Source organism: Canis aureus, chromosome 25 (assembly GCF_053574225.1).
Source record: "Canis aureus isolate CA01 chromosome 25, VMU_Caureus_v.1.0, whole genome shotgun sequence".
In the NCBI taxonomy this organism is placed as follows: Eukaryota; Metazoa; Chordata; class Mammalia; order Carnivora; family Canidae; genus Canis; species Canis aureus.
The window spans coordinates 39,322,812-39,337,064 of record NC_135635.1 but is presented as its reverse complement, the minus strand read 5'-3'; the positions used below and the strand labels follow the sequence as shown (position 1 = coordinate 39,337,064).

General features: G+C 53.4%; 1 protein-coding gene across 3 annotated transcripts; it reads left to right on the top strand.

Moving 5' to 3' along the window:
• Window positions 1–1,502: 1,502 nt before the first annotated feature.
• On the top strand, window positions 1,503–7,566 carry LAG3 (lymphocyte activating 3). Of its 3 annotated transcripts, XM_077871268.1 has the most exons (9): window positions 1,503–1,928; window positions 2,231–2,378; window positions 2,750–3,036; window positions 3,648–3,905; window positions 4,339–4,614; window positions 5,711–5,830; window positions 6,377–6,619; window positions 6,882–7,012; window positions 7,355–7,566. In XM_077871268.1, the coding sequence occupies exons 1-9, from the start codon at window positions 1,871–1,873 to the stop codon at window positions 7,499–7,501; spliced, it is 1,668 nt and encodes a 555-aa protein (XP_077727394.1). In that variant the 5' UTR covers window positions 1,503–1,870; the 3' UTR covers window positions 7,502–7,566. The 3 variants fall into 3 exon arrangements, with proteins under 3 accessions (XP_077727394.1, XP_077727396.1, XP_077727395.1); XM_077871270.1 differs by lacking the exon at window positions 3,648–3,905; XM_077871269.1 differs by lacking the exon at window positions 5,711–5,830 and having other exon boundaries at window positions 1,505–1,928.
• Window positions 7,567–14,253: the final 6,687 nt, after the last annotated feature.

Below are 14,253 nucleotides of genomic sequence, written 5' to 3'. Positions count from 1 at the left end.
CCTGTCTCCTCCTTTCCCGGGGCAGAGGGAGGAGGGTGGCTGACATCACATTCCATCAGGACCCTTTTCTTCTATAAAAAAAAAACAGCTGTACCCTCCTACCACCCACCACTCAAGAAAACAAGATCAGCACTCCAGGGGTGGACACGGAGGGCACAGCTTCTTTGAGAACTAACTTCTTTCCTGGTTTTGGAGTCTTGTGAATGTACCTCCCCAACAGAACACACACACTTCCCTGGTAGCCCAAACCAGGTCTAGACACTGCTGAGCCCAGTGGAAAGCTACTAGCTCTGTTGTGCTGAACCAGGCAAAGAAGCAGCTTCAGAAACAGGAAGTCCCGCCCCTGAAGTGGGAGAGGGCTGGGAGGCCTGGGTCTCAGCCTCCTGGGACCAGAAGTGAGAGCTGTTGGGCGTCAGATAGATGTGTCCTCCACTTGGCACTGAGGAAGTGAGCACTTGGTCCGGCAGGGGAGAAGTCCAGGGCTCTTGTGGCTCCCAGGTGTGGTGCAAGTTCTTGGTGCCCTGTGTTCCACCTCTCTGGGCTGGGTTCCTCAGGCTGGGTGGGGTGGGGAGCTAGAGTTCCCCTCTGTCAGCCAGACTTCCTTCCCTGGTTCTGTCTCGGTTTTTCTTGAGTTTGCTCTCTGTTGCAGGATTTCTGCATTTCTCCATGTCACCCTTGCCCCGTTAGAGCAAAACCTCTTGATTGGGAGAAGCTGCTGAGTACACAGGGCTCTGAACTGGAGGAGGGAGTGTGTGTGACTCCTTGACCACACCATTCTTCAAGGGGACACCTGTAACACACAGGGTCAGGACTACAGTCACAGACAGACAGACATACACACCTTTTGGCTTCACTCTCCCTAACTGACCTTGGCCAATTAATTTTTGAGCCTGCCTCAGTTCCTTCATCTCTACAATGGGAGATGTTAGGTTTCATGAGTTACTGTATGTAAAGTGTCCGATACAGTCTCCACCTCTTATCGTCAGTAGTATATAGTGAAGGCTTCGATATCATGCAGCTTTTCTTTTCCTGGGACATGGGGTGCCCTTCCCCAGACCTACCCTCTTTTATGTCTGCATTATCCCCAAAACTGAGGGATGAGTAGGGAGGCAGGACTGATGCTAAGTGGAAGTCCTAGGAGGTTAAGGGATTTAGGGGGGAGATGAGTACCAAGGGAAGGGCTTTGCCAGGAAGAAAGTGGACTGGAGTGGCAGCTCCAATTTTAATTTTGGGACTGGAGTGGCAGCTTAGAGGTGGGTGAGCAGTAGGTCCAGGCAGAAATGGCTTGAAGAGAACCGCAGAAGGTCCCCAGAAAGAGGAATAAATAGGAGGGGGGGGGAAGGGGGGGTCGGCGGGGACACCCAGGACTGAGGAAATAAACAAGGGGAGCGCCACCACAGAGATGGAGGGTAATGCTGCTGGGAATCAACCCCCTCAGACTTTCCACTGCGAAACGAAACCATGAGCCCTGGGGTGTGTGTGTATGGGGGGGGGCAACGGGGAGGGGAAGTGGGGAAGGTGGAGGGAAGGCAGAAGGACAGGGGTGAGGGCCCTGGAAGCAACAGAACTGCCTCCCAGCTCTAGACAGCCACCTTGCCTCACTCTGCTCTCTACCACTGCCCTGCCCATTTGCTGGGACCTGCCCCCCCCCCCCCCCAACTCCTGCTGCCTGATCTGGCCAGCTTGCCTCTGGATTCCAGCCTCTGGTCATTGGTTCTTCCCTCCATCTCCAGGTCTCTGTCCTCGTCCCTCTTCTAGACTCCCTTCCTCCGCCCTATATCTTTGCAGAACTTTCTTTTGCCCATTGTCCCTCCCTTCTTTCTGACCTCTTCCCTTTGGGGGGCTCAGCGTGGCCCAGGCCTAAGGGGAGATGTGGGAGGTTCAGTTCCTGGTTCTGCTGCTTCTGCAACTGCTGTGGGTGGCTCCAGGTAAGATGCGGCTGACTCCCTGGGAGGGTTGCCCTCCAGATCCACGGGTGGGGTAGGGGTGGTCAGCAGGGATGCCTGGACCTCACAGATGCTCCAGTCCTTAGCCTGGGTGGATTCTTCTAATGCCTCGCTTGGGCATCTTTCTGCCCCCAAAGCCTCTCCTCTGTCCTACCGTTAGGTGGGGAAGGGGCAGAAACCCAAGGTCTTCCTCAGCCCTGATTATCCTTCAGGTAACTGAGGCTCCTCTACTCCTAAGTCTTTTGGTTCATGGCCCCTCCCCTTGGCCTCTTTTCTCCTCCCAGTGGCAGCTCCAGGGTCTGGGACAGAGGTCCAGGTGGTGTGGGCCCAGGAGGGGGCCCCCGTCCAGCTCCCCTGCAGCCCCACAATCCCTCTCCAGGATGTCAGCCTTCTGCGAAACGCAGGGGTCACTTGGTACCACCTACCAGAGAGGTACGCACCCAAACTTGGGCATCAGGACCCCCAAATCCAACAGCAATGGCATCCAGACTCCTAACCCCAGGCCCAGGCTAGCCCCCCTGTCTCCTCCCCTGAGCTGTCAGCCCCTCTGAGGCCAGCGGCGCGACCTCCCCCGCCAGCCGTCCTGCCTTTCCTCGGGAGACCGCCCCCCTCACACCCGCATCCCTTCTGCATCTGCCTCTCCGAGTGGATGGCGCGGGCCCAACCCGAGGGGAGACGGGGCTGGGGACGGTAGGCGGTCTAGGGATCGTCCTTCTGGGTGGGTTTCCGCATCCTCGAGGTGGGGTGGGCCCGGGGCCTCTTTCTCCTCGAAAGTCTCAGTCCCGTCCCTCTCTCCCGCGCAGTGGCCCGGCGGCCCCGGCGCTCAGCCTGCGGCCCGCCGCGCCCTCCGCCCGGGGCCCGGGGCCGCGCAGCTACGTGGTGCTGATGCGGGCTCCCGGCGGCCTGCGCAGCGGGCGGCCGCCCCTGCAGCCCCGCGTGCAGCTGGAAGAGCGCGGCCTCCAGCGCGGGGACTTCTCGCTGTGGCTGCGCCCGGCCCGACGCGCCGACGCCGGCGAGTACCGCGCGGCCGTGCACCTCCGGGACCGCTCCCTCGCCTGCCGCCTCCGTCTGCGCGTGGGCCAGGCCTCCAGTAGGTGGGGGCGGGCCGCAGGGAGCGGGGCTGGAGCTGGGCGCCGAGTTCCCCGTCGTCCCCCGAGGCAGGAAGGGCCGGGGCCTCCCAGTTCCCGCCCCGGAGAGCGCCCCCGGCCCCCAAGGGGAGCGGGAGGGGGTGGGGAGCGGAGTGGAAGCGCCCCCCGTCCCGAGAAGCACGTGCGTGTGGGGGAGGTCTCTGGAGAGACAGTCTCCCCGCCGAGCTCCCCTCCCCCACCCCCGCTGGGAGCGCCAGGGTGGAGGAGGGGAGGCACCCCTGGCCTGGGGGTGAGCGCTGGGCTGGAGTGACTCATTTCAGACCTCTGTAGCTCGGGGGGTGGGCTCAGTGGGGATCCTCCCGCGAGGCCTGGAGAAAGGGAAGGGGAGACCACGCCGAGTTACCTGGAGGCAGGGCATTCCTGAGCATCCATTTTAAGCACCTCCAGGTACCAGGCACTGGGCTCCAGTAAACGTTTGCGGGGAGGTCATCCGAGGAGGGTTGGGGGGGAGAAGACAAACCTACCGCTGGGGCAGGTTTCTAGCTTCGTTGACCTGCTGCGTTTGAGAAGTGTTTGCGGCGGGGCTAATCACATCTTCTTTATCCACGGGCAGTGACTGCCAGCCCCCCAGGGGCCCTCAGGATCTCCGACTGGGTCATTTTGAACTGCTCCTTCAGCCGCCCTGACCTGCCAGCCTCTGTTCACTGGTTCCGGGGCAGAGTCCCAGTCCCGGAGTCCCCCCATTACCACTTAGCTGGAAGCTTCCTCTTCCTGCCCCAAATCAGCCCCTCAGACTCTGGGCCATGGGGCTGCACCCTCACCTACAGAGATGGCTTCAATGTCTCCATCATGTACAACCTCACTGTTCTGGGTAACTCCCCCAGTCTGCCCCCACACCTGACCACAACCCCTTCCTGCCCCCTATCCTCTCCTCCTGACTTACAGGTCCCCAAACTAGGTCTCCAGTAGCTGGTGCCCACTGTGAATGCCCTGGCCCTTAACAGTCCTGGTCCAACTCGCTTTTCCCTCGCATTGCAAACTGTCATTTCACTCCCCCACTCCTGGCTTTTCCCTGGGCCATCCAGCCTCCCTGGGCAGCCTTTGGCCTCCTGCTGGCCCAGTCCACATGTGGGGGTGGGGTGTGTGTGTGAGCATCCTCCATTCATCCACCTGACTCTGCTCCCTTGTGCTCTTCAGAGCCAGACAATCTCCTTTGCTCTTTCTCCTCCCTTCCCTGCAACCCCAATGCTCAGCCTCTCTGTATCTCTCCCTCTCAGCTTCCACTTTGGCTTCTTCTTTTCCAGGTCTGGAGCCTTCAGGGCCTCTGACGGTGTACACCGGAGCAGGTTCCAGGGTGGGTCTACCCTGCCGCCTGCCTCCTGGGGTGGGGACCCAGTCTTTTCTTACTGCCAAGTGGACCCCTCCTGGGGGAGGCCCTGACCTCCTGGTGGCTGGAGACGATGGCAACTTTACCCTCCAACTGGAGGTAGTGAACCAGGCCCAGGCTGGGACCTACACCTGCCACATCCATCTGCAGGGGCAGCAGCTCAGTACCACCGTCACTTTGGCAGTCATCACAGGTCAGCCTCAAGTGGGAATGGAGTAGCTCCCCTCACAGGGGAGGGGGCATAGGGAAGGGAAGGCCAGCTGGGGAAACACCGGGCAAATTGCCTCAGGATGCTAGGCCACCAGGCACAAGTTGCAGAGGCTGCCCTGGTGGCCTCCTCTTTTCTCACCCCCACATATAAAAAACTGAAACTGAAAACCTCCCCTGAGTCACTAGGTGAACATTCCATTCTTCTCTGAGGGACTCCCCTGCTCTCAATTGGGAGGGGGGGCGTCTAAGATGTTACAAAGAGAGGTGGCAAAAAAAAAAAAAAAAAAAGACAAAGAGAGGTGGCAGATAGTCGAGTGGCTCAAACAAATATATCTCTAGAATCTTTGTCTACTTTGGGACCAGTGCTTGGGGGGAAAGTTGCAGGAAGTGGCCTGGATTTGGGAGGAGCTAATAAATCAGTCCCTTGGTCAGCAAATATTTACTGAGCGAGAGCTTTTTTTTTTTTTTTTAATAGTGTAAAACAAACACAGAAAAAAAAAAGAGAACAACCACCAAAAACTCAGAAAGTACATGTTGATTGATTGGTAACTATGAGCCACGACAGCTCAGCTGTGCCTGTAACACTCAGCAACTAAACAGTAGCATCTCATAGTAGGTGCTTAATAATGTATATTGGGGGCAGCCCGGGTGGCGCAGCGGTTTAGCGCCGCCTGCAGCCCAGGGCGTGATCTGGAGACCCTGGATCGAGTTCCACGTCAGGCTCTGCATGGAGCCTGCTTCTCCTCTGCCTGTGTCTCTGCCTCTCTCTCTCTACATCTCTATGAATAAATAAATAAAATCTTAAAAAAAATAATGTATATTGGTTAAGCAAATAAATGAACATGCTAACAGGTTATATCTCTCCTGGGGGCCCATGCTAACTTTCTGCCTGCTCCAGGATATCTCTACCTAGACATCGTACCCACACCCCAGCCTCGCTCTGAATCCATCCTTTCCTCATACTGCATTCTCTTGCTGACTTAGCCACTCTCAGTAACTCCGTTTGCATCCCACTCCCCCTGTGGTTTCTTGTTAGTTTTCTAGACTCTGCACTGTAACAGGTGACCCCTGTTTTACAGGAAAGGAATTTCTTGAATCACACAGTTGGGAAGTGCCAGCCTCGAGGTCTGAGGCCAGGTGTCTGCATCACCAAATCCTCAAGTGCCTCCACCACTCAGCTTGGCTTAAGACCCTTCCCTGTGGGTGTCCTCCTACCCAACCTATCTCTCATGTACGGCTTTGAGGTGCTCTTGTCTGTAGATCAGTGGGTCAGTTCATTGTTCTCCGGACATCCAGAAAAGGGGGTAGAGTTCATTTGCAGGGCACTTAGAGGCAGAGGGCATGATGTGAGCCAAGTCATGGAAGAAAAAAAAAAAAAAAAAAAAAGCCGGGTGTATGGGGGTGCCAACACACCTGACTGATGATATTGGGGTTTCTGAGCATTTGAGTAGAAAGTCATGTAAAAGAATCCAAGGTAGTATTTGTTATGTGATCCTTCCGGGGCCAATGTGAGTTTGAACAGTCCCCATAGGCTGTAGAGAGCCTGGACAGCTTTTGAGTTGCAGAGTGATCTGCCCAGAGCTTTGTCTTGATAAGATTAATTTGGCCCTGACTCCCCCCTCCCATGTCCTCCCCTCAGCCTCACCCAATCAGAGCCCAGGTGACTGCAGAGACCTAGGAGTTGAATCTATGGTTTCAAGTAAGGGGGTCGGCCCCCAAAGATCTCTTCCCTTTGATTTCCTCAGTGACTCCCAAATCCTCCGGGTTACCTGGCAACCTGAGAAAACTGCTTTGTGAGGTGACCCCAGCGTCTGGACAAGAGCGCTTTGTGTGGAGCCCTTTGGATAAGCAGTCTTGGCGAGGTTCCCCAGGACCCTGTCTGGAGATGCAGGAGACCAGACTCCTTTCCCAGCCTTGGCAGTGCCACGTGTACCAGGGGGAGAGGCTTCTCGGCACAGCGGTGTACCTCATTGACCCTGCTGGCCCAGGTCTGAGACCCCATGACACCACAGCTCCAGACCAGCCCTCTTGATCCCACTTTCCCGACAACCCCCTCCCCACCACCACATTCCAGATCTTTTCTTTCTAACTTCCGGGTCTTCTCTGGGCCTGAACCCACTTCTGCCATTAATTAGTTAACGACCCTGGATAAGTCCCTAAACTCTGGGCCTCATTGTACCTGTAATGGATGAGGGTGTGGCAAGATAGCCTTTCGGCTATGACCTTGTGCCTAACGATATTCTTCTATAGGTGCCCAGCGCTCTGGGAGGGCCCAAGGTGTCCTGAAAACAGGCCATCTCTCTCTCCTTCTCATCCTTGGTATCCTCTTTCTCCTCCTTTTGATGACTGGAGCCTTCGGCTTTCAACTTTGGAGAAGACAGGTAAGTGGGCAAGGGGGAACCCCCCATCCCTAACTGGCCACTGGCTTCCCCTCTCTTCAGGTGTCTGAGTGCCACCTGGCATCCCTTAGAGGAGATGACCCAGGTGGACTCTTCATCTTGCCTTCAGAGCCCTGTCTTCATGAGTCTCTCCAGGGACTCTGGAGTCTCCAGGACTCTGAAGGACCTAAGGGAGGCTTGAAGGTGCTGAGAAAGGCCTGGGACCAGATGGGGTGGGCAGGGGGCTGAGAGAGAAGAGCCGCACTCTGCACTCTGCACTCCCTTTGCTCCTTATTCTCTTTCTCTTCATCCTTTTCCCCACCCACCCTCCCTGTCTTCCCGCAGTGGCGGCCAAGAAGATTCTCTGCCTTGGAGCTTGGGACTCACCCACCTCAGGCTCAGAGCAAGATAGGTGAGCTGGAGCAAGAGCCAGAGCTGGAGCTGGAGCCGGAGCCGGAGCTGGAGCCGGAGCCCGAGCCTGAGGAGCTCTGACCTGGAGCTGAGGCAGCCGGCAGATCTGCATAACTCTGTCCAAATAAACTCCCCATCAGCAGCAAGCCGCGTCTGGCTCCTTCTTGTCCAGTACAGGTTCTTGTCTCTGCCCCGCCTCTGGGGGCTCCCTGCTTCCACCTCAGCCTTCCGACCTACTTTCCCCAGCCAGTCTCTCTTATCTTCATCTTTTCTGTTCCTGGCCTCTTCGTGATTCTTTCTGTCTGGTCTTTCTCCTGCTTCTCTCTCTCTCTCTCCCGGCTAGTCGTTTCTCTGAAGCTCCCAAAGCCCTGTCTACTTACCTCTACAGCTCTCATCTGGGTCCTTCGTCATATTATGCTGGCTGCCCTGGTTTCTTTTGTATTTTTGTTTCCCTGGCCCACCCCACTCCACACTTGGCTGCATCTCACATTGTCCTTGGCCCTTTTGGTGCAGCGCACGCGCGCAGACACAGACACACACACACACACACACACACACACGGAGGAGCCCTGCCTGTCACGTCCTCCAGGGGATCAGGTCTTGTAACCTTTCTGGGCAGCTGGCTGAGGTTCCTGCTTGCCTCCGCCCCACCCCCATGTTCCTTGGCTCTGGGCAACCTGTCTGGTCCCAGGCATGAGAACACACTGCCATCCAGTGGTCCCTGATTGTCATACCATGGGAGGTCACTGGGCTGGCTGGGGCAGGCTGGAGGAGATTAACAGTGTAGTGGTCTAGACAGGCACAGATCCCTGCGTGCCCACATCACCTTTGCGGTGTTCACTTTCTATGGTTTGCGTATGAGTGTGCACCAAGGAGCGGTCACACACCCAGTGGACCATCCAGGAGAGGGGCTGAGCAGTGCCTGCCTCAGGACACATAGCCCTAGTCTTGGCAAGGTTATGATCCGAGTCTGACAAAGGGGAGTGCAGTGAACAAAGGCCCCACGTGGGAAGAAAAATGGCCAGTAAGACAGCTGGCCATGGCGCAGCTCTGGGAATCCAGAGACCTGGCTTCTGGTTCTATCTCTGCTGATGTGACTAGAGCTGATCTCCTCTGCCTCAGTTTCCTCCTATTAAATGGAATAATGATAAAGACCCATTAAAATGGGTTGCTCTATCAGATGGTAAAAGGGCTTTGAAAACTGAGGTGCTCCATGTATGTGATGTGCTTTTCTGATGACCCATTTATGAAGGAGGAAGCCAGTCCTTCTGGTCATGCCAGGAAGGATACAAAAGACCCACAAGCCCACCTTCCTCTTTGTCTGTCTCCCTCTTGGAGAGAACATTCACCTGAGCCAGGCGGACTGTCCTTTAGCAGAACACACACACAGTCTTGGCCTCCGGGGACCCCCCGCCTCAGAGATCTAGACCTCCATGTGCAATAATGCATGGGGCTCTGGACTCAGCCACAGACAGTTCTGCTGGGGAATTTTAGGAAAAAAATATTGAAAGGGAATGGGAGTGACCTGCAGGAGTGGGAGGCACGTGTTGGCACATACCCACAGTGTGGCACACACCCTACTGGATATCCCACTGAGCCTGGGCTCCATGTGCACAGTGACACGAACCATGAGGCTGAAGATATATCCTTGTGGAGCCACAGTGGCCAGAGACCTGGGGACAGAGAACACTTGGGGACAGAGGGTTGGATACCTTGGTTCTGGGCAGAGACTTAGAGGGAGAGGGGCACCCTCTGAAGCCTGAATAATAATGAACCACTAAAAGCAATCTGAGGTTCTGAGCCTTAGGGTGGTGGTAACCTCTGAGCCTTGTCACAGTTAGAGAAACAGTGTAGGCTCTGGCACTCACCAGAGATAATCACACTGTCAGCTGAAGTCCTGAAGTTCTTTTGAGTAGCCTCAAAACCATCATCCCCACCCTTTGCTGTGGGCTGGGGGTAGCTGCTGAGAAGACTCCTCAAATATGCCCTGTGACCCTGTTCTCCATAGCTGTGGTGGAAGCCCCCCTGTTTTAATGGAGCAGGGGTTTTCTGGAAAGTTCTGTGGGTGGCAATTTTCCTCTCTACTGGGTAACATCCTATGCCCTTTGGGCTTATGAGAGTAGTCATCAAAGATTCACCATCACCTATATGGGGACTTCCCCATGCTCCTGAATGAAGGGGACAGGGAGGGGACAGAGGCAGAATGAAAGGCCACCTGGTTCCTCTACCCACTCAGGAAGAGAAGAGCAAAGAAGGATAGAAATAAGAGGGGACATGGGGCTCATGCATACAGGGCTTCTTTTATTCATTCATTTTTTTTTAAGATTTTATTTATTTATTCATGAGAGACACAGAGGGAGAGGGAGAGGCACAGACAGAGGGAGAACCAGGCTCCCCATGGGGATCCCAAAGCAAGATTCGATCTCACAACCTCAGAATCACAACCTGAGCCAACGGCATATGTTCAACTACTGAGCCATCCAGGTGTCCTCCTTTTATTCATTCTTACCTCTTTCTCTGTGGGATTTCTCCTAGGAGTGACACATTCCTGTTCCTTCCCAAGCACCGTTCCCCAAAACCCCACTCCCCATCCAGCAAAAGAGAGTACTTTTGCCGTCCTCTTAAGGACCCCCAGGAAGCTAGATGAATTCATCTTGCATCTCCAAGTTCATTGGCAAACCAGTGTTCCAGGTTGGAGTTTTGAAGGGGAAGGGGCATTAAGGAGGCTGGGAGCTCAGGCCTTTACTCGGGGCCAGGGTGGGAGATCATCTTAAACACTTGTTAAAAAAAGGAAGCAGGGGATGTCTGGGTGGCTCCGTGGTTTAGTGTCTGCCTTTGGCTCAGGGTGTGATCCTGAAGTTCAGGGATCAAGTCCCACATCAGGTTCCCCATGGGGAGCCTGCTTCTCTCTCTGCCTATACCTCTGCCTCTCTCTGTGTCTTTCATGAATAAATAAAATCTTTAAAATAGAAAAAAAGAAGGAGGGCAGCCCCGGTGGCGCAGCGGTTTAGCGCTGCCTGCAGCCTGGGGTGTGATCCTGGAGACCCGGGATCGAGTCCCACATCGGGCTCCCTGCATGGAGCCTGCTTCTCTCTCTGCCTGTGTCTCTGCCTCTCTCTTCGCTCTCTCTGAATGAATAAATAAATAAATCTTTAAAAAAAAAAAAACATTTAAAAAAAAAAAGAAAAAAAGAAGGAAGCAAAAAAAGGGGGGGAAGAGACCTACCTATTAGTTACTACATAACATAGTTGCCACATAACAAGTCATCCCCAAAGTAAGTAATTTAAAACAATAAACATATGATCTCACACAGTCAGGAAGAGCAGCTTCGCTGAATCATTCTGGTACAGGATCTTTTGTGAAACTGCTAAGATGTGGGTCAGGGCTGTGGTCATCTAACGGCTTGGCCAGGATGGAGGATCTGTTTCCAAAACGGTGGCTGCTGGCCAGAGGCCATAGTTCCTTCCAGAGTGGGCCTCTTCCTATGGCTGCTCACTACATGGCAACTCACTTCCTCAGAGGGAGAGGGTGGCCATGAAAAAAATACCATATCTTTATAATCTAATCTAGAAAGTGATATACCTCACTTCTGCCCTATTCTATTGGTCACACAGACTGATGCTGGTACAATAAATAGGAGGCGACAACATACAGGTGTGAATTAGAAATAGTAGGAATCATTGCGGGCCATCTTGCTTATGATAGCCTGGCTATCATGGGGGAACAGTGCCTATAAAGAGAGATAGGCCGAATGAGGAGAGGGAGCATCTCTGAGTTCCTCCATCCCTAGCCTTGGGCCTGACAGCTTCCTCCACTGTCTACTGTCCAGAAGTTCTAGATGCCAAACGAGGTCCAGAGCCTTGCCAAGACAAATGTGTCAGGCAAGAGGCCATACTGTGCTCATTCAGACCCATGGTCACATTTGCCAGTGTCTCCCCTAAACTTTGACTTGGTCTCTCATTTCCCTGCCCAGGGCAGGTGCAGAAATTTCCCAGCCCACCTCCCCAACCAGGCAAGAAGTATTAGGGTTCAGGCCTGAGGTCCTGCTCTTGCCACCCACCCCTCTCTAAAGGAGGTGAGCAAAGAGCTTAGGGGTTCCTGCTCAGGCCCACCCCCAGTTGGAGTTAGCCCTTTGAAGGGAATGGAGTTGGGGTGGGGATGGCTTCTAGCTGCTCCACTCTCGCTGACAGTTTCTCTAAGGGCTGCAGGTGCCAGCTGGCTGAGTCCAAGCCTAGCTCTGAAATTTGCCCGCTCAAACCTCCCACAGGATGTGGGAGGCCCAGGAACCTTCCCCAGAGTTGCCAAACATGATCATGGAACTAGGGACAATATGGCTGGGGTAGAGGTGGGTCAGCCCTCCAAGACTCTGCTTCCCAAAGAATGGCCCCTGTCACCCTTCCCCCACACCCCCATCCCTAGCCCTGCCCCCACCCCCTTTGCAGAGGGTGTCAATGCAGCTGCAGATGTTTCTGGTAAGGAGGCCACCACAAGACTGCACCTGGGGCTTCCAACTCTCTACTCCACGGGCTGTCCTACCCCTTCTCCAGCAGCCTGGTTCCTGACACTCCATCAGCAGGTAACCCTGGTAGATGGGCTTCACTCAACTCTCCACCCTTTTCCCACCTTAGGCTCCCTCCCCTCCTCCAGCCTGGAGACAGAATCCACTCAGCAAATAATAGCTCTCCACCAGGAAGCAGGAGACTTCTGGAAATCCCCATACTCCATGCTTACAGGCCTATGATGGATCAGACAGCTTCACTTCAGTTTTTTCTTCTGTAAAGGAGGCAGGGGTGGGGGTGGGGCATAGTAATACCTATGAAAAAGTTCCACGTGCTAATGTATGTGAAAGTGCTTGGAAAGTAGAAAAATCACTCAGTAGATGTAAGGGATTACAGTAGTCAGAAGCCCCAGACATGCTTGTCAGCCTCATATCCCTCCATCACTGTGGGAGAAGACTTCTCTTAGCCATCAGTCTGGCCTTTCTTTTTTCCCTTTATGTAAAAGGTTTATTTATTCATTTATTTATTTTTAAGCAATCTCTCCACCTAACACGGGGCTCAAACTCATGCCCCTAGGATCCAGAGTTGCATGCTCTCCCGACTGAGCCAGCCAGGCATACCCCTCCCCACCATCTTGGTCTTTCTGAATGCAGAATAGAGATAGTGGAGTGAAGGGGACCATCAAGGGCTGGGGCCCCAGCAGGTAAGTTGGAATCCCAGTTCCACCAATTATAGATACCAGCTCTGACTGTTAGCAATTTTCTTCAACTCTTTGAGGCTTAGTTTCCTCCTCTGTGTGATCTGAAGAAAAATACTTATGCCCAGTCAATGTCCTGAGAATTAAATCAAATACACAGCTGTACAAATCACATAGCAGTCCTGTTAACAGAAACTTCCTCTTTCCTCCTGTTGTCTTTCCCTGTTTGGAAATCACAGAGGAAAATCCAGTTTCTTGGGGCCTGTTAACTGCCGAGAATACATCTTCATAGGCACTCAAAGACACAGACCCAAGGGCTAGAAGTCCTCACACATTCCATCTGGTCCACTGCTTGCAAATTGGTGGCCCTAAGCTAGATCCAGCCCTTTGCTTTGTTTGACTCTCTCAGGGTTGGAACAACAGGAAATTAGTTGCTAACATTAAAGTTAGGGGATGTCGGGCAGCGGTTTAGCACTGCCTTCAGCCCAGGGCCTGATCCTGGAGACTTGGGATCGAGTTCCACGTCGGGCTCCCTGCGTGGAGCCTGCTTCTCCCTCTGCCTGTGTCTCTGCATCTCTCTCTCTCATGAATAAATAAAATCTTAAAAAAAAAAAAATTAGGGGATATCATATACAAGTTTGGTTTTCCACCTTCCCTTGAAAGTTTGGCAGACCTGGAAGGCAAGTCTGCGTTCACATTCTGGTGCGACCTCTCCTATCAACTCAGCTGGAGCTGTGTGGTCAGTGGCTGCCCTCATTACATGAGACATTTGATTTTGCGATCATTGCTTTCCTTTCATTCATTCAAAGAGTATTCAACAGTGGGGCTGGGGGAGGATGATGGGCAGTCTAAAGGGTGCAGAGCTTTAGTTGGGGAAGATGAAAAAGTCCTGGAGATGGATGGTGGTAATGGCTGCCTAATAACATGAATGTACTTAAGGCCACAGAACTGTAGACTTAAGAGTGGTTAAAATGGTAAATTTTACAGTATGCATATTTTACCACAACAAATTTTTATTAAAGATTTTATTTATTTATTTATTTATTTATTTATTTATTTATTTATTTGAGAGAGAGAAGGAGAACAAGAGTAGGGGGAGGGGCAGAGAGACAAGCAGACTCCCTGCAGAGCAGGGACCACCCCACTCTCATGTGGGGCTCCATCCCAGGACCCTGAGATCATGACCTGAGCCAAAATCAAGAGTTGGACATTAAACAGACTGAGTGGGATCCCTGGGTGGCGCAGCGGTTTGGCGCCTGCCTTTGGCCCAGGGCTCGATCCTGGAGACCCGGGATCGAATCCCACATCGGGCTCTCAGTGCATGGAGCCTGCTTCTCCCTCTGCCTGTGTCTCTGCCTCTCTCTCTCTCTGTGACTATCATAAATAAATAAATTAAAAAAAAAACCAGACTGAGTCACCCAGGCACCCCTCAATATTTTTAATAAAAGATTCAATACTAAGGGTTTACCAGGCCCAAGGCACTCTGCTGGTTGCTAAGTAAGGACCCAGCTAAGACATGGTCACCACTCAACTCTGCTAAAAAAGCACTAAACAACAATTTCATAATTATTACACTTGGACCAGTGCTTGCAAGGGAGAGGAAGTACACAGTACTGGGAGATCCTACCTTATTAAAG